The sequence below is a fragment of the Pithys albifrons genome, chromosome Z (genome assembly GCF_047495875.1).
Source record: "Pithys albifrons albifrons isolate INPA30051 chromosome Z, PitAlb_v1, whole genome shotgun sequence".
In the NCBI taxonomy this organism is placed as follows: domain Eukaryota; kingdom Metazoa; phylum Chordata; class Aves; order Passeriformes; family Thamnophilidae; genus Pithys; species Pithys albifrons.
The window spans coordinates 46285815-46304628 of record NC_092497.1 but is presented as its reverse complement, the minus strand read 5'-3'; the positions used below and the strand labels follow the sequence as shown (position 1 = coordinate 46304628).

The 18814-nt window shown below is 43.8% G+C and overlaps 1 protein-coding gene across 1 annotated transcript in view; it reads right to left on the bottom strand.

Annotated features, from left to right (window-relative positions):
* ELP1 (elongator acetyltransferase complex subunit 1) overlaps positions 1-18814 on the bottom strand; it is a 31884-nt gene that overhangs the window by 1010 nt on the left and 12060 nt on the right. Inside the window, exons 13-35 of the mRNA XM_071580298.1 lie at positions 18125-18307; positions 17206-17312; positions 16606-16709; positions 15802-15855; positions 15598-15703; positions 14816-14931; positions 14084-14157; positions 13387-13465; positions 13036-13115; positions 12011-12151; positions 10826-10911; positions 9215-9363; positions 8239-8362; positions 7721-7818; positions 6399-6600; positions 5465-5526; positions 4876-4938; positions 4683-4743; positions 3808-3918; positions 3050-3161; positions 1699-1826; positions 1142-1296; positions 57-135 (exon numbers count right to left, since the gene is read on the bottom strand). Of these exons, the coding sequence (XP_071436399.1) occupies positions 57-135; positions 1142-1296; positions 1699-1826; positions 3050-3161; positions 3808-3918; positions 4683-4743; positions 4876-4938; positions 5465-5526; positions 6399-6600; positions 7721-7818; positions 8239-8362; positions 9215-9363; positions 10826-10911; positions 12011-12151; positions 13036-13115; positions 13387-13465; positions 14084-14157; positions 14816-14931; positions 15598-15703; positions 15802-15855; positions 16606-16709; positions 17206-17312; positions 18125-18307 (2474 nt within the window). The remainder of the gene's footprint in view (positions 1-56; positions 136-1141; positions 1297-1698; positions 1827-3049; positions 3162-3807; positions 3919-4682; positions 4744-4875; positions 4939-5464; positions 5527-6398; positions 6601-7720; positions 7819-8238; positions 8363-9214; positions 9364-10825; positions 10912-12010; positions 12152-13035; positions 13116-13386; positions 13466-14083; positions 14158-14815; positions 14932-15597; positions 15704-15801; positions 15856-16605; positions 16710-17205; positions 17313-18124; positions 18308-18814) is intronic.

Here is an 18814-nt window from a genome sequence, read left to right as displayed (position 1 = left end):
GCCTGCTACCCTCACTGACATTTCATATCCACACCTAAATTGGAGACTCAACTAACCTTGAACAACAGGAGGCATCATCCTTTTCTGCTGGTACGCAGCCGTAATGCTGTTTGCAGTTGAATTGGGTCCCAGGACCTGCAGTAAGAAGCAACAGCCATGTTTCAACCTGAACAAAGCAATGCTGAGGGCAGACATACCCTCAAAAGAAGCTCTGCTCTTGGTGTCCAAAGGCAGAAGCAGCTGCCTGAAGGAGAGCTCAAGCACAGAGTGGACAGGAATGTGTGATCAAGTCCAGTAATGTCCCAGAAAAGTTAACAAGAGAGGCAGAAAAACTGCTTTCACACAGCTTTGCAGGACACAGAACCCTTATCCCAACACTTACTTCTTCACAGCTCTGTAAATGTGATTTGTTTGTACTAATTTCATTACAGCACCATTAACATTTAACATTCTTTTGGGAGTCTCAGTTCCCTGTCACACAGAAGAGCGTCCTTACAAGTCCTGCTAATTAGCAGTTTGGGAGAAGATACCGGGGAACATCTTATGTTCACCATGAATGCTCAGAAACCACTTTTTAAAAATAAAGACTTTTACTCTGGAAAGGAGCTAACTACAGTTCTAGTGATTTCCTTATTCTGCATTAAACTGAAGCTTGGAAACCTGACATAAGCCTTCTTTTTGCAATATACTCCTTATGATATACTGGTTCAGACTAAACTGACTAAGCTTTTCACTTCACACCACCAGGCTAGAGAACCACTACCCTAGTACAAAAAAACTATGCTAACACTTCTACTATTAGGCCTAAAAGAGAAAACAGTGTTCTTATGTTCTACAAATGGCTTAAGATAGAGCTTACAAAAAGAAGTCACCACTAGGACAAGGTAACACAAGCATCAGGATGTCCAATGTGGCATTCAGTGGAAGGGACACAGTAGGCTATACCTGTTGTACACATCCAGAGTGTCCTGACTTGGCAGGTACTGCCACTGAATGTCTACTGAACCTGTACATAAAAATAAACCAAACCAGCTTTTGAAAGCCAAGGGAAGATTCTGGGGTCTTTGCTGGCTAATATGAAATAGTGCTAACACTTGGCATTGTATAGCAGGTGTGATAGGCATTGTGGATGAGCACAGACCAGGTTGACAGAGCTCTGCTGCAGGTCTGGAGTCCATATTTCTGGGATTGAGGTCTCCATCAACTGCAAAACCTCTTCCAGGACTTGCTGCAGTGTCCCAGCTTGTTCATCATAACCAAATAGCACAAGCTGCTTCAGAAGGATGTGTGCATCTCCTGCAGTGGGGAACAGAAGTACAAGCAATAGCAATTAACACAGGTAGGCTAAATAAACAGCTATATTTCTTTGCTATCAGTGCATAGGAAGGAGAGCAGCAACCAAGAACTGCTTCTGTCCCTATCCAGCCCCGCCAGTGCCCAAGTACAAAAGCATGACAAACCTGTAGGACCACTGACAAGGCCTCACTTCTCTGTTCTCAAATTTCAAATGCAGAAAGCTCACACATTATTACATATTACTCCAACCAGAGAGGCAGATGAACTTAACCAAATTCCAACACAGATGGTTGTAAGGACCGGACAGCTTTTCCTCTCAGCACACACAAAAACAAGAGAGGGCACACTGCCTCAGCTGTATTCACAAGCTGCAGAGTGGATTAAGACCACCAAATGTCCTACCCTTCACAGTCTCAACAGCACGAACATTTTCTCCCAGGACTTCCAAAAGGGCAACATCTTCAAAAGGACTCCCCTCCTTCAAGCTGTATCTCTTACGCTCAGCCTTGCGCCGGTTCTTTGAGGATCGCCTGAGGAGGAGTGTGCTTAATTACAGTCTGCACAACAGTATCAGCTGTTAACAGGGTTAAGACTGAAGGAACATCGGCAGCGTGCATGAAACTTGTTACTCAAGTCCTTACTCTCTCCAGTGACAGAGGACTGTGTGTAAACTTATGCAGTGTGACCATGTTTTCAGTGCTACTCAACCAATATCCTCTGGGGTCTGGAATACCAGACAGGAGTCAGGCTGTTTCTCTACTACAAAAAAGACTGCTCTGTGTTTCAGCAAGGTTAAAGCATGGCTCTAAGCACAAAACAGGAGCATCTCTATGCACAAAGCAATAAACACTATCAGACAAAGATGAGCTCCACTTAAAACACTGCTGCCAGGGTCTGCACTTTTGTACACACATTTTAATTTTTGCTATCCCCAGAGCTTGCTCAGCTCTTACCCACCATCACATGAAACCAACTTAATTCATAAGCCAGACCTAGCTGCATGATGTTTTCAAGTGATCAGCACAATCTGGCACAGGTATGCTGAACACTAAGGCTGCATTCTCTTTCTTTTTATATCTGGTTCACAACAAAAAAGTGTCCTAAAACGCCCACAATTTTCTCACAATTTTATTTTTCCACAATTCAGCTGGGAATTCAGAACTGGTCCCACAGGATACACCAATCTATAACACACACCACCCCACACTTCAGCTCATATTCTTAAGAGCACTCAAAAACCAGGCAGATGCCCATTGTGGAAAGACTTCAGTATGAGAGTTAGCAGCAACCCTCACACACCAAGTGCAAAACCAGGGACAAAGAACACAAGTCATGCGCACAAGCTGTTAATGTTTGAGAGGCTCTCCCTGTATTGTGTGTCAAGCTTTCTACAGCCAGCTATTCTAGCAACATGCCCAACACCCACAGAGCCAGATCCTGCCCAGAGTCTGTGTTCACAGCTCCTCTGCTGGGCACTCAGTTCCTGTTGCATTAGAGGCTTCTAGCATTTTCTGCTTTTTCCCTTCCAGGAAGAGTTAAAATAACTAGGTGTCTTGCTTTCGTTTCTATCCCCTCCCTAGTTACATCTGGTTACCAGGGAAAGCCTGGATCAAACCATCACAGTACGAAATGCTCGTAATTAAAGCAGCTTCAAGGCACACCAGTTGCAAGAAGTATGCTAACCATGAGCAAGCTGGCCTCCCAAATGCTGATCCCAGAACACTCACTACCTAATCTGGAGGCAGATACCTACACTGATATTCTTGAATTGCTGTGTGAATATTTGCTGTTCATGTCACTGGATGTCACAACACTGCTGGTTTCAGAGAAAAGCTCCAATTCTGGGCAATTTGGCATTTCATAATCTGCAAAAAATGGTAGATAACAACTGTCACAGTATAGAAAAGTTATTTCAAGCTTTCTCTCTGGGTGACCCATGTAGTTTGCTGGGCAAATTCATCTACCTGCTGGTGTTACGGACCATTATAGCTCTCGATCCCACTCAGCCGGCACACAGAAAGAAACAGCAATTGTGAAAAGAAAACTGCTTCTCTGTCTTAGGTGGGGATGGTGATATTGAAAAGCATAAAGAGATGACAATCCCAGTGCAGCAGATCTGGACTAGGACAAAGAATTCTGCCTCAGAAAAATTCCCTGAGCCTGTGTGAGCTGGCAGGTGAACACACCTACAGGTACTCAACTCAAAGGACATGCTGAGCACTGTCTCACCCAGCCAAGATGGCACCATGGAGACAATGCTGTGTCATTTTGAAAAGCTTTCAGGTGCATTTTGATCCAAAGAAAGCTTAACAGAAGACAGCGCTGAAAATACGGTGTAAGCAAGGTAAAACAATCACACTCCAAGTATGATTGTGTATGTTGTGAGAAGAGTGCTATTCTACTGTTGTAGATGCCATTGGAGCTGCTCCACCAGAGCAGAAGGAAACCACAAAGGAAAAGATTACCACAGTTACTCATGCAGGATAAAGTCATATGCACTACAATACCAACCCTGCAGGCTCTCACAGGCCTTCTTCAGCTCTCGGACCACTTGCAGGCGACTCTTATAGTGAAGAAATGCTGTTTTCTGAGAATCCAGGAAGATCAGCTGACTTTTCTGAGCTGCTCATTAAGACAATCCAAACATGATTTGTGCAAGAGAAATGGAAAAGCATTTCTTTACACAAGCACAGTCCTCAACAAACTCCGAAGTCAGGTGCAAAGCACACAAAAGGACTCAAGTAGAAGAAAGTTCAAAGCTTGTAACACAGGAGGCCATCAAACAAGATACACTTGGATGTGGAATGAATTAACATGCAAGACAAGTGCTTTCTAGAACAAGAGTCTTGTTCTAGATGGAAATGCAGAAAGTTCTGTAGGAAGTTTCTTTCCATTAATTAGGTTTAAATTAAGAAAAATATACCTTAACTCATAAGGCCTAATGTTTAGAGCATGAAAAGGAAGAACAATGAATAGTAACAAAATATCCTTCCTGAGTTGGAGATTATGGCGCTTTTTTCCCCCCAATAACTAATCATAAAAGCTTATAGGACAGCTAGCAATTTCCCTAGTCCATAGCCCTGCTGCAATATGTGCTCTGGAACAACAACTGTCCTGCTTGCTCATGGACATGCAGACACAGACACCTTTGCAATTTGTGACTGTTGAGGTCTGGAAAAACCCAAAAGGGCCCTAACTAAGCTAAAAAGAGCCCATGACACTGTCGGGCTTTGAGATGCATTGACTACAGCCAAATGAGCTGCATCAGTTAGGTGGAAGAACAGCATCTTTCCATACAGCTTCCAGTACTGGAGTGTTGTGACCTAGTAACGACCTTCTTTAGCCTCTACCGCACAGAGAAATCTCAGATTCTTGCACAGATTCACCTTCCAGAATAGCAGGTTTCAGGTTGGTCTCCAAGATATCCAGTCTACCATACTTGTGAATCTGGATTACGGAAAGGAAAGTAGGTATTATTTAAGGATCTAACCCAAGTCACATCCCTTCATTCTTGAACTCTAAAGAAGCACTTCCTTGTCACAAGAAAGGAAATTTTTCTTGTGCTCTGAAATTTCTTACCAGTCTTAAAGCATCTTCCCAAAGAGCCCCTTCTAAGAGCAGGAGAACAGCCTCTTCATAGTCCTAGAAAGAAAGAGCAACCATGGACTGCTACTGATGCTAGTAATACACACTGGGGTAGCAGCTATTCAGATGCATATTTCTATGCAGCAGTATCACAGCCAAGACAGGAAAACACTACTATGCCAGGTACTTGGAAGAGTTGACATAAAAAAACCAAACAAACAATCAAAAAACACCAGAAAACCCCAGCAAAGTTATTTCTCCCACGCTTAAGGGGACATCCCTCTGGAACTCTGTCCTCCTTACTCCAGTCCTCATGCTTCAGCTTTCTGTGACAAAAGCTTTTCACACCAAAGCATGGGCAGCTTCAGGAGTGCAAAAACTCAGGGATACAGCATTTAACCCCACCCTGCTCACTGTCTCAGTGAACCTGCTTTGCCCTCCCCAGGGAAGCCCACGGCACAGACTTTTTTGCTGTCAGCATGCATAAAGTCACACATGGTGCAGGAGAACAGAGAAAACACAGATGGTGTATCTGTCTGACAGAGGGTATTACTGGAGCACAGATATGAGGGTGACGTGTTACCTGAGTGTACTGTTCCAGGAGTAGGGCTGCCTCTGCGTGCCTTCTCTGTTCAACTAGTTTTCCTACAAGTAAAAGTGGAGTTTGAGCTTTTCAGAAACAGCTGGATTGTTTCACAAAACTACAAAGCAGAGGAAAATGCCACTCACCGAGGCACTTTCTATCTCCTCACACACATACTCAATTGCTGAATTACAGCTGTAACTTAAGAGGGGCACCAGAAGAAAGTATTAAATGCAAGACACAAAGAATATACTTCCAGAAACCATACTCTTCCTGTGTAAAGCAGGCCCTTCATAAACTCTACCTCTGAGCAAGGCTGAAGTCAGGATGATGCTCCATTTCTCTTGCTGCAGTAATATGCCAGGTCCACACATCTCACACATGCAGTCTGATGCACACTAGTAAGTATGAATTCTGAGACCAGCTACCCTTTTCCCCTTGCTTTAGGACAGCACATAGCTTTACATGTACCAGGTGTTTCTAACTGCTAGCAGGCTTAAAGGAAAAAAACATTAAGAAGCAGCTTCAAAGTACCCAACAACTTTTAAGGTCTGTTACTAGGCACAGTACTTGCATCCATGGTGTTTAGAGACCTTACTAATGTCAGACACTTCAGAGCATGTCCATTCCCTGAGGTTAACCAAAGAGGCAATTTGAAGAAGCAGTTTAGGTTGCAAGGAATCAATGCATGAAGCAGTAAGCTTGGGGCCACAAGCTAGCCAAGGTCACAGCTAGCTCAGCAACTCCTGTCCTTTGAGAAACAAAGGTGACATGAAATTGCACAAACTCTTGGGAAACATGAGATCTTTGCTCTCATGTAAGAAAAATGCTGCTGAATACTGATGTTTTCAATGAATTTTAGCAAAAACCAAAATGAACCATAAGTAACAGCAGCCACTTCTGCGCTGCACACTTCCATCTCCTGAAAGCCTACCTGCCATGCTCTGTGCCAGACTAGACAGCTTATCCTTCGTGTAACCAAGCTGTGATGCCATGCACAGGGCTTGCTGCCAGCTGCCGCTGCTCTCAAAAGCATCAAGTGCTTTTGCAAAGATGCCAGCACGAGCAAATACCAATGCAGCCTCTTCACACAACTGCTTCTGAATCAAGTACTCCCCATAAGCATCACTGATATCCTGCAAGAAGAAATACAAAAAATTAGCTGTAAAGCCAGTAGCAGTCCTCCACTAGTAAATATTAAGGGCCCATCAACAAAAGCCAGTTACCCCCTCCTCCAATGAGTTTCCAGGCACAGTGTTTCTACCACATTTCAAACATTTTATAAAGCCAAAGGCTGATGATCAGCACATGAAGACATTTCACAGAGCCAGAGGAAGTGCCACAGGGAGGTACCTGACTCTCTAAACCGAAGCCTGGGTAAACTATATATTGCAGGAAATCAGACCCTTTTTCCCCACTCACAGGAGCAGTTTTTGTTGAATGTCTGTCTGAACTAACCTACTTCATGAGGCAAACACTAGCACAAGCAAACAAGCAAGCCTTGCAATTTTAGGCATAGGCAATTAAAGCTCACTACCTCCATGAAGAATGGGCAGGTGGATTTGACTGGAAGGACATGAAAGGAATAACAGAAGACTCCCAATGCATCATTCAGGAACAGATCTCCCTCATGAATACAGTCCTTTCTGCTTTCACTGTATTGCAAATAGACCAAGTTTCTCTATTTCCCCTCTTATTCACCTAGTTCTTTTACAAAGGCTCATGTGTTATGTATTTACAATATCTAAATTAAATTTTATTAAATGCATTTACATTTTACCTCAGCCTCAGGCAAGCTAATGTTCTTCAGTAATACCAAAACCAACAAGGGCCACAATATACTAGGAAACAGCACAGCTACCAGTGTATCAAGCTCTACAGCACTTTTCAGATTAGTTTAGGGAAAACAGAAGTGTCTCCACACAATCTGCAAGCCAGACAGAGGTCAAGACAGGAAGAAGTCTTCCTGTGGCAACGAGAGTTCTTCAGCACACCACAACATAGTGCAGCACAAGAAACAGAATTCCAGTTGCTCTCTGGGTCATGGGTTCAAAGAAATAACAGCCAGTCCTTCAATGACCAGGCCCCACAGGGTTAGTCCTAAAAGTCATTCCAGAGGAAGGTCTCAGAAAACACTGGAATAGCAATGAGCTGCAGAACTTGAACACAAGCAGCTGCTGTTTCATTCCTGCCCTCACGCAAACATATGCATAAGAGTAAGACGCTTGGATGCTGCAGTGTCACATGCTTACACACCCTGTACTCCTGAGAGCTGGAGGGGTACAGCTTCAAGGCCTCACAATACAGATTCTGATCCTTCACCAAGTTCAGAAGTTCAGAGAAATGTTCAGGACCTGCAGAAATAATTTTCTTTTTGTAAAAATTAAAAGAGAAAGCACATGGCCCTCACAGCTCCCAGACAGTCTGGGTTCACTGCATCAAGAAGCAACTAGAGGTACTTGGGTGGAAGAGCAAAAAAGCACGCATCTATTCAACTACTGTAAAATGAAGGTGTTCAATTCCTTGAGGCTTGCTCTGCCTTTGCCAGAGAGTATTAACTGGGCACAAGTCACTTAAAAGGAACAAACCAAAACTTGCTTCATGATCACTCCGTGCACCAAGCTACACTACAAAAACATGTAGCAGAAGTTAACCATGCTCTACCAGGAAGGAAGATGATATTGTGCAATCCTTCTCTTTATTCAGCTATTTTACCCCAAAGGCTCTCCAAAGTGGAAATGTTACACTGCAGAAATTGTCCTTAGGACACCTACCACATTTGCTGAGGTGCCCAAGAGCTTTTGTGTATCTCTTCAAGTGTCTGTCTATTGTATAGCGCTGATAATTGGTTTCCATTTTCCGGAGGCTATTTAAGAAGGGCAAGTATTCTTTTGGGTCCTGCAAAGGATAGTAAAAACTACAGTTGAGCTAATCTGCTAAAATTCTTATTTGCCCCCATCTTCACCAACAGACAGTCCCATATTTAAAATATAATACCCTAAAAAGGCTATTTTTTTCTTTCCAAATGTAAGCCATCTCAAAGATCCATTCTGTGTATGTACTCTTGCCAGGAATTACTAACTTAAATTACCAGGCTCCAACAAGGACTTCAGCAGTATCTAAGAGCTGGTGACATTTAAATTTCAAGGCTGTATGTCATATCAAATATTATTTTCTATTAGCTATCATCATGCATAAATTTTCAGTCATAAAGCTGATCAACTTCCTCCACACCAAACGTCATAAAATCCATTAACATGAATGGGGTGTTCTAAGTGATGGACAGCAGGCTTTATTGTAACATTAGGAATCCCTGAAGATCCTGATGGGCATTTCCATTCAGAGATTTCTCATTAAATCTGTGTGAAGATAAACTCTACTATCATGGGCACCACTAAATAAGCAAGAATCAAAAGAGTATAGAACTGGGAATGTAGGGCATGCAGCCACAACACTTCCAGACACCAGTCCCTCTGTTCCTCAGAGCTACTTTGCTCTACTGCTCTAGAAGAGCACCATTTCATCTTAAGCACAACAAAGTTCCCAGAGCTGTGCTCAAGAAGTACTAAGGGATGCAGAGACACGACACCTTTCCAGAATCATCCAAGCACACACAGTACTTCTGGGCAACTGGAATCCTGCCTGGGTGGAGAGCTATTACTAAAAGAACATGTGGGCTGATCCACAGACTCCAATGAACACTTGAGAAAGCAACAAAATATTTCCTTGGCTGGAACTACAAGCAAAGACCTTTTGAGATTTTTCTGCCACCATGATGACTAAATCAAAGTCGTATGTCCCCAAGGAATAATCATACAATTCATTGACATCCACAAGGAAAAGCAGGTACTTCAGTGCTTCTTCTGCACTCACAGCTTTGACATCTGGAGTAACGCTTTCTGTAACAAGATAAAGAAGCTATGATATGATTTATTTCACCACCAGCAGTGGAAGCCTGATGTGAGGAAAGGAGGCATCATCAAGGACAACCCTGACATCAGACAGGGACCCTCAAACGAACAGCTTGGTCTGTCTTGAAGAAGGGGTTACTTTGCCTTTCCTGGGCAACTTCAAGAACCATCCCAAGCATAGTAATTTTTTAATTATGCAACAGTGACAAGTTAGGAGCATCAGCACAAAATAAAAGTTTGCCAGTTTGAGACACCAAGCCTCAGAACAGGAACTTCTTATCCCATGTCTGGAGAACTAGAGTTCTGACTGGAAACCAAGAACAAGTCCAACCCTGGGGTATCTGCTGACAAAACTAGATAAACAGATAGCTGAGGGCATGTAGAGGAGCATATCTCAGCTGATATGCCACTGTACCTAAACACACAGAAAGTTTTAATTACATTTGTTTTCTGTCTGACTCCATAAACAGTCACCTTAAAATATATATGGCCAAACTTCGTGGATGAAGATTTGGGAAGGGCTCTCCCCATGTGGGTGTGCCCTTCCAGCCTGCACAGTGGATTTTTTAGGTGAGGCACAGCATGCGCAGAACTGGACCCACCATTTAAGTCCTGAGGTCCATCTGCCACGGCCGAGCGACCTTGCACAGTGACAGGGAAGTCCTCAGGACTGTCACAGCACCCGGTACTAACCGGGGCTGACCCTGCTGAGCATCCGAGATCTGACGGGATCGGATGGCAGGGAGGCATCGAACTGCCCGGTACGGTCTCCAGTGAGACTCGAACTCATGACCCTGTGATCCAGAGTCCAGAGTGCCCACCATTACACCACGGGACTGCCCTCACCTTAAAATAATTGTCTGGGTAAGCCACATTAACAAATGAAACCCTTGAGGAACACATTCACTGAATGCAGCTCAGTGTCCAGCTGCAGTAGGAGCTTCAGTCTGAGCTCTCAGGGGGCAGGAGCTCAAGATAAGAGGCCATGAACTGCCAATCCTTTGAGCCCAGGGACCTCTGGCCCAGCCAGGAGACCTGACACTTGGGAGAAACAGCAGGAGCCAAGGACAACCAGACTTCCGCAGGGATAGACTGTGAGGGTATAAAAGCCCACAAAGGGCCAGGGATTCCTTTGTTCTGAGTCCCTTCTCAGAGGTACCAGCTCAACCTGTCATTTTGTAATTTAGTTATTGCACCAAGATAATAATATTTTAAGGATCTGCATGTCTGAGACTCTGCTATGGGAAACCTGGGATTGAGCTGGTAAGGAAACCTGGTCTGACTGTGTTAGTGTGGGGTTTGCAGCTGCGGGTGGGTCTTTGGTCCCAACTCAGGTTATGCAAGTGTGACTGCCACAGTGGCTCTTGGGATGGCTGGACAGGGAAGTTTCCTTAACAGAAAGTTCCAGCAAATCACTCATTTTCAAAACTTTTAGTTCATGATACAAAACCTCGGAGATCATGAACCTTCTGGAGAGCAATGTCGAGTTCTGGAGGACTTTTCTTTACATGTGCTGTCAGTATTGATAGGCAATACCTGGAGAAACAGAAGTAGTCAATGAAAAAGGGAGAAGGCAAACATTGCTTATTCATTTTTAACACAGTTTGTGCAAGTTCTAGTTTACATCTTAGCAAAACACCCCCCAAAACAAAAACCCAAAAACCAACTTCCCATTCACTTTGATCTTTCTAAAGGAAGGCAGGAAATATGGGAAAAGAACAGAATATACAAGAAAGGTTTTTCTATTCTGCATGACTCCTCAAACATGTCACAAAGCTGGAGGTGTGTTTTGAGCAGAATGAACTTCCTTATCATGCCAGCCAGTATAATGAAGAGAACACTCTGAAAGTTCACATAGCTGGACAGTTTTCAAAAGAAAATCTGACATGAAAATAGGGTTTTTTATAAAATTAAAGCTCTCCAGGACATTATTTATACTCTCATATATTTCACAGTTACTATTTCAAAATAGCTTTACCAGCTAAGGAGATGCTTTATTTCTGAAACAGTTTGCTGAAGTGTGTCATAATTCTCAGGGCTCAGCAGCAACTCACCACCTGTTGCTTCTCTATCCCCTATGTAACACTTAAGCTCTCAATGGTTTAACATTATTTCACTAACTACTGCTGTTATCTCACCCTTATCCATGTCTGGTGCTGACTGACACAAGGAGGATAGCTACCAAAAAGGTAATCATTGAGAAACATGCAGTTCATAATTCACAAAACAATTGAGTCTCAAATGGAACAGCTGAGACCTCTCCAAAAGGCCAGCTGCTTCAAAGAGTCAAAAACTCACTGAGATGAGAATCTTGCTCATGTCTCCATCCCCATAACACACAGACTGATCCTAAACTGAGTGTATTTCTTTAACCCTTACAAGCATCCTGCATCTATTATGTTAATTCCGATAGTAAAAAGCTATTTTGTCATCTGTGGAATTACTAGATGTTGTGGTTTCCAGGACAACATCCTCAGCAGATGGAAGGTATGGTATACCTAAGTTTTGTGGAGCACAAGCTCACCTCAGAGAACCTCAAGCAAACTAACTGATGTCAAAGATAGCTGCCTTCTCCCAATCCCTGACTAGAAATCTCTCTAATGGTTCCCTTCACCTACAACAAGAAAGTGCTCACTTTTGAGGGTCAATGTGTTCCATCGCAACCCTCATCACATCACATATGAGGTTAACTTTTTTCTGGCCAGGATGCTGGAGTGCTTGGGTATTACAGCTACCATTCAGAGACGGGTATATACTCTTTGTGAAATCTTCTTCTCTAAACAAAAACAGATGACATCAGTAACAGCACCATCCATCACACAGCCCAGAACAAAGACAATAATGTTAAGAAACACAAATGCACGTAGAAAATAACTACGCAACAAAACAGCTATGTCATGCAGTACTGACACGCATTCTGCCACGCTACCAGAAAGCTCTCCAAAATCTCTCATCAGTCCCAATTGATTGTCAGCCAAAAGAGGCATTAAAAAAACCCCCAACAAATGATTAGAACAACTTCAGTTGCACAAAAAAATCAGAAAGTAAGATTTACAAGACACATCTGTCTTCTACTAAATCCACTATGGTTTTATCCACTGAGAACATCTGAAAAATAAGCCATTTGCTATAATTTCTGGTCAGGTCAAAACCTGAAAATAAAACAGAACAGCTAAGTGGTAGCTCTAGCTCCTAAACAATTACTTATGTCAGCAAGCTTCAGAAGTCCTGAAGCTACCAATACCTTAAAGTTCCATCATTCAGCCTTCAAGAAAGAAGTCAAGGGAACTAATTAGGGAAACGAAGCAAGTATCTTGGCCTCAGGCTCTAGATAAGCCGTGCCATCTTGCTCCTCTTTATGTGGGAACAAAACTTTCTCTGTTCTCATTTACCACTGTACAGCAAATCAGAAGACAAGTCAAAGCAGTCGGACAACGTACTAATTCCTTGCTGCAAAAATCTAATGGCTGCCTGCAAGCTGAACTCCCCAAAAGCCATATTGTCCCTGAAACTACTGAGTTTATTTGAGCCTTTATGACTCATCATGCCAGATTTCTGACTGACTCTTTGCACTCACACTGAAGAGCTGCCAAAATTTTGACAAAAGTAATGTACCACCACTGACTATGTGCATGCTTCCATTTGCAGAATTATACTCACTTCAGTTCTGTGAAAAACAAGTTGATATAGTTCACAGAATCTATCTGCCTGATAAAGGTTTCTGTGTTTTCCAGAAATACCTGAAATGAACAAGAGTAATACCACTGTTATTCTGAATATTGATAGCACATTAAGCACAAGAACAAAGTCAGATGCTTTCTCGGAAAGTACAAGGTAAAGGCAATGCTAAATCTAATCTCCCTGCATGATGATGTTGTAGTGCAGGGAAGTCATCTCTGCTGAAAGCAGAAATGACAGCACCATCTACTCGTTTGAGCCCAATGTTCAATTGTGATGGATTCCACGGTGGATTAGCATGGCAAACAACACAATACAACCGGACATACTTGCCTTGGGATTGTGGTCATAGAGAAGATTGAGGTTGATTCGTAGCTTCCTCATACACTGAAAAGCTTCCCTGAACATAAGCCTGGAGAAATGAGTCAAGTTGGACAGTTCAGATAGTGGATAAGATGCAATATCCACAAATAAAGGCAACTGACTGGAGCTAAGCACAGAACCAATCGGAAGAAAACAGCCCATACCATAAGCTCTGTAGATTGCCTTCCAGAAAAAATGTGCAAGGTCAGTACTGTTTATTATCAGCCCTTGCTGGGGGACACATCACCATGACAGGTTAATGAAGCAATACAGAACTTGCAGTATTTTTAACTTGTAAAAAGTGAGTGCTACATTTTAACCTAATGGATCAATTTCCGTTTCAGAAAATTTCAATGTAAATTAATTAAGTAAAAAATGGAAAACATCTGGCTTCATCATGAAGTGATCTGAGATGTCCGCAGAATGAAGGAGATGATTTCTCCCACCTACACAATCTCAGCACATGTAATAAGCCCGTTGGTGGTGAAGTCAGAAGGACCTGACACTGCTGAAAGATGGACTTCTTGCTGGTAGCCCCAGAAACAGTTTTGTTCCCTCTAACAAGGTCAATTCCCCTGATTTCAGCTTCCCTCTCTTTTCCAGGTCAGTTAGCCTGCAACAGCTCAGACTCGGGAAGGGAGGAGCAGAATACACCAGTGCCATTTACCTGTCTAACCACTTCCGAATCTGGGCAAGAACCAGAGCTCGGTGGTGAACAGTCTCCAGATTTCCTCTTGGCATCTACAACATAAGACCCATACAATTATTTATTTGTAGTTCCTCTGCCTACGTTGTAGGCAAAGTGAGGACTGGCCAGTTTTCTAAGCCTGTCTGCTACTTGCAGGTGCATGGGCCTGTTCGTTCACTTCAAAGGACATGTAATTTCCATGGCTGTGGGAAAATATCTGAGAATTTTTCTCAGTTCAGAAACATTCCTTCCTTAGGAGGCTGGACTCCATTCAAACAGGCAAGACCCAGAGCAATCTGAGCAAGTTATTCAGGTTAGCTCTGCTCTGGGGAGGCTGTTGGGCTCCTCACCTCCAGTGCTGTCTCTCAAATGACACCCTTCACCATTCTGTGAATCTCTGCTGCTTCTGAACAGTGAGCTCAGCACTTCAGACAAACTTAGGGCCAAGGCTAATGGAGGGCCGCTAGCAAGTGCTAGGAACAGAGTCTGAGATCCATGGTGAGAGGCCACAGTATGTAGCACTATGCTATCTCAGCCATTACGAATTGTCCTTCCCAATTCTGTACATAGGCAGCTGCCTATGCTGCAGGACTAGAGGGCAGCAGCTTTGTAGCACTGCACACATTGTTTGCAAGTTGGCTAGGTGCCCATTGAGACAGCCTCCTACACACCCTCGTAACAGACCTCACCAGACCTAGGCAGAGCACTGACCTGCAGCACAACCTTTGTGTCCTGGGAAACAACAGTGACGATTCGTGAACCTCGCTCCACCTTGCGCAGGGTGTCACTGTTGGATGCAGCAGCACTGCTCAGGCCAGCCTGAAGGGCTGAAGAAAATGCATTTATCAGCACACATGGCACACTACAGCACAGTGCCCTAGTAAAGCCCTTTGAGTTTGTACTGGACCAACTGGGTCAAAACCCACTGATCTTTAACAATTCCTGACAGGATAAGAACCCCACAGTGCTAATCACTGCTGTACCTGTACACAAAGCAGATATGTCCTCTATATAACAGGATCATAAAGCTCAACAGAGCAGACGAGAGGAGCACTGGAAGGTGTAAGGCACTAGGAAGTTGCCATCCTGCCTTTACCAAGGTCATCATACTTCTCATAGCCAGACACCACCAGAAATTCCTTCTAGAGTGTTCCCTTCTTCACCACACACCCACAAATATCATAGATGGTTCTTTTTTCGGACATGGAGAGGAGGGAGAGCATGCAGAGCCAAGCTGCTGAAAACGGTGAAAACACTACAACTACAGGACAAATACTGCTCCCTGTGAGAAGCATGTGACATACAAAGTCAGTTTCTTGCACTCCTTGCACTCTGATACATTTCTGAAAGCAGCTGTCCTACTCTCATCTCTTAAACAGTTCCTTTGAGGGAGGCAAACACAGCAGATCTGAATGCGAAAAATGGAGACATATTGTGCTTCCAAGACAATGGTCCTGAGCTACCAGCAGCACTCAGACAGTGCTGACATTTACCTTTCACTGATAAGTTCTTCAAGCAGAAGCACTGACAGGTGTGGGAGTTGGTTGTCACCAACAAAAACTCATTGTATGTTGTGAATGAGGTGATGTTGGAAGCAACCTGTAGAAAAATGGAGTTTATCACTGTATAGACCACAAAACGAAAGGTGCCTTTGGCAGAGGAAAAGGGGATGCAATAAGGGGCAAAAACTTTGGTACCTCAACATCATTAACAAAAAAACGGCATCGATCCGTGAGGCCCAGGATCATCTCCTGTAAATAAAAAGGATGACAACTATCAACAACACTGACAAGCACTGGACTGATGCACCTTATGTAACAAGTACCTCATGTGAATTACTTACAGAAGCTGGGACAGGAAGTCATGCAACCTCTATTCCAGAAGGGCTTAAACTTAAACATCTTTAAATACTGTTGGCTGGAAATCTAGCTTGGCCTACCCTGTAACTGCACAGTCACAAAACAGCAGAAACTACACCATAAATTTAGGTTTCTCCATTCGGCAGCATTTGGTCTAAAATACCACAGGAAAAGCGGCAGTACAGAGCAGAGTAAAGCAACTGCATACAGCATTCACCTGGATGCATGCTGAAGGCAAGAAACCCTGAAACTATTAGCAAAACATGTATTCATTCTTAAAACTGTTGTAGCTATGAAGAAACTGCCACCAGTAGGAACAACAGTAGCAGGAGATCTGCAACAACTCAGTGCAGCCTAATTTGCTAACACGTTCGTGTAAAACAGAGCAAAACACTCTGAAAAAAGCATGAAAATTTTCAATCCAAAATTTCTCATTCTTTAATGACATTATTCATTTTCATCATAGATTGGGATGACTGGGTGTTTTGGAAGGCAAGGAAAGATACGCTCTTAGCTCTGCACAGGGCCTCATGAATAATGCCATAAATAAGTATCAATGGACCCTGGGCAGAGGATCACACTGCACTTTTGACGCAGAGAACAATTGTGTAGGGAATTTAATCTGCTCACAGTCTCACTTACTTCACCATTGATCCTTGTGATAGAAGTCTGCACACAAGGGTAGGGGAACTGAACAGGAGAGCCAATGCTAGTCCACCAGGGCTCAAGGACTGGAGTGGAAGCCTCTAAGGAGCGAAGAAGATCAAATTGTTTTCCAGCCAACCAAAAATTCACACATTAAAACCATGTGACACATTATCTCAAGAAAACCAGAGCTATGAATAAGTTACGCTATCTGACAGAGGAGTGGAATGCTGACACAGAAGTCCAGGCCTCAGTGAACAAGAAGGTATAAACTTCTGCAGCTCAGTAGCACCTTTATTCCACTGTGGAATGAGAGAGAAGTACTAAGGATGTGACAGTCAGTCAGCATTGAACTTTGTGTGTGTGTAAACATATGTGTGTGCAAATACACATATATAAATATATATATACACATAAAGTTAACAACTTTAACTGCTTTCTGACACAAATTACGAATTTCAGCACATTTCTGGGAGCAGAGGGAGCATGAAAGACAACACCAACTACTCAGCAAGAGTCATTCAAGTCCCTGAAAGACAAATCATCTCATAAACCTTTTAAGAAATCTGTAAAGTCCAGGTACTTTAACAAGCTTACCCCACAGGTATTTTAGGATCTGTCCATCAGCCAGCTGCAGAGCTACAGTTTTGGTCAGTGGGCTGCAGTACAGGCTGATCACTTCTCCATCTACAGGCACAGACAACCTAAAGCGAGACAGAGGGAAATACAGAACATTGGTCAAGAGCAGATACACTTAAAACCCAGATCCTGCCTTTCTCATGCCAGATGGAAAGATGCACGTTTCCAGCACAGCCAGATCATATAAAGATCTTTTGCAGTCTTTTCACACTGTCAGTTGACATTGGGACCACAGAGCACCAGAAACTCCAGCCAACAGGGATCTGCCTAACTGTACAGGACACTGTCTGCATGCCTGCAGCACTCTGCATAGCCACACCTCTTTTGTTCTGTTCTGCAGTTCATATGTGAATCAGTCTGTCTTTGCCATGTGAGTGCTGCAGAAAGCAAGTCTCCAGATATCTTTGGAAAGAGTATTTCTGTACTCCACGTGGTTTCTTTCTGTGATCTTGTTTTAATTACATTGGCTACACAAAGACCAGGCAGGTGAAGAGGAGAGGGCAGAGCAGTTACAAGGGCTACTAGTCCCCTCCTGGACCTTGGTAATGGTGGGCAAAGGGTAGAATGGAGGAATTCAGTATCACGTCCCCTCCTCCTCCCCCAAGGGCCACAAATTCAAGGGAACAGAGCTATGCTGTAATGACACAGGCCTGTTGGTGTGCATGCTTTTGCTAGGCTGGGTAAAGGCATTAGGATTACACAGACAGGTGGTGACCAGTAGGCAGTTTAACGAACTGTTTGGTTCCCCTGCAGGAAGAGAGCCAAACTCCCCAACCCACAGCTTCCAGGCTGCATGTCTAACAAGGGAATTAATTCCTTCTAGGCACAGTCTAGAGGTGTTCTCAGACTTCAGTCACAGCTGACAGATCTCTAGTACCGTAAATTCAGGCACTGCTCTTCAGGTCCAGCCACTTGAGGCACTGCAGTCAGATGGTGAAGGACAGACTGAGCAGCATGATGACCTTGACCAATCACCAGGAAGCTGCCATCTGGTAGCCAGGTGAGAAATCGCAGCCCCAGAGGATTCATCACTTCATTGCTGTCACTGTGCACATGAACTCTGTCACAAAATAAGAGAGACTGGGAAGCAACTAGAACTTGGATTTCAGTGGGCCATCTTACTGGAGAGGCAAAGGTCTTCTTAGGTATAGCCTGGCTGTTCAGACACGTAGCATGGCTGGGAGGGCTTCAGTGCAAAAACACACAGGCACCCAAAGCATAAATCCTGCCACAGGCTGGGCTGGAGATAAAGGATGAAAACCTGGCAGCCCCATTTGCTTTCCCTAGGCAGTACTGCTTCCATGCCAACTGCATATAGGAACAAAGGGAGAGCACGTGGGATTTTTAACCTTTGTCACTGTCTCTGCCATGCAAGCAACTCAGCTGCTCAGTGTGCTGTGATCATGGGCCTGGGCACTGCACAGCAATTCCTCTGTGCTCCTGCTCCCAGAGACTAAATGCAGCACAGGGCACAGGAAAGGCCACCTCAGGGCTGTCACTGACAGTCATTGCTTCCACCGGACAGGGACCTTAGTCAAGGGCACTCCTCAGCACTAGCTGCAGCCAG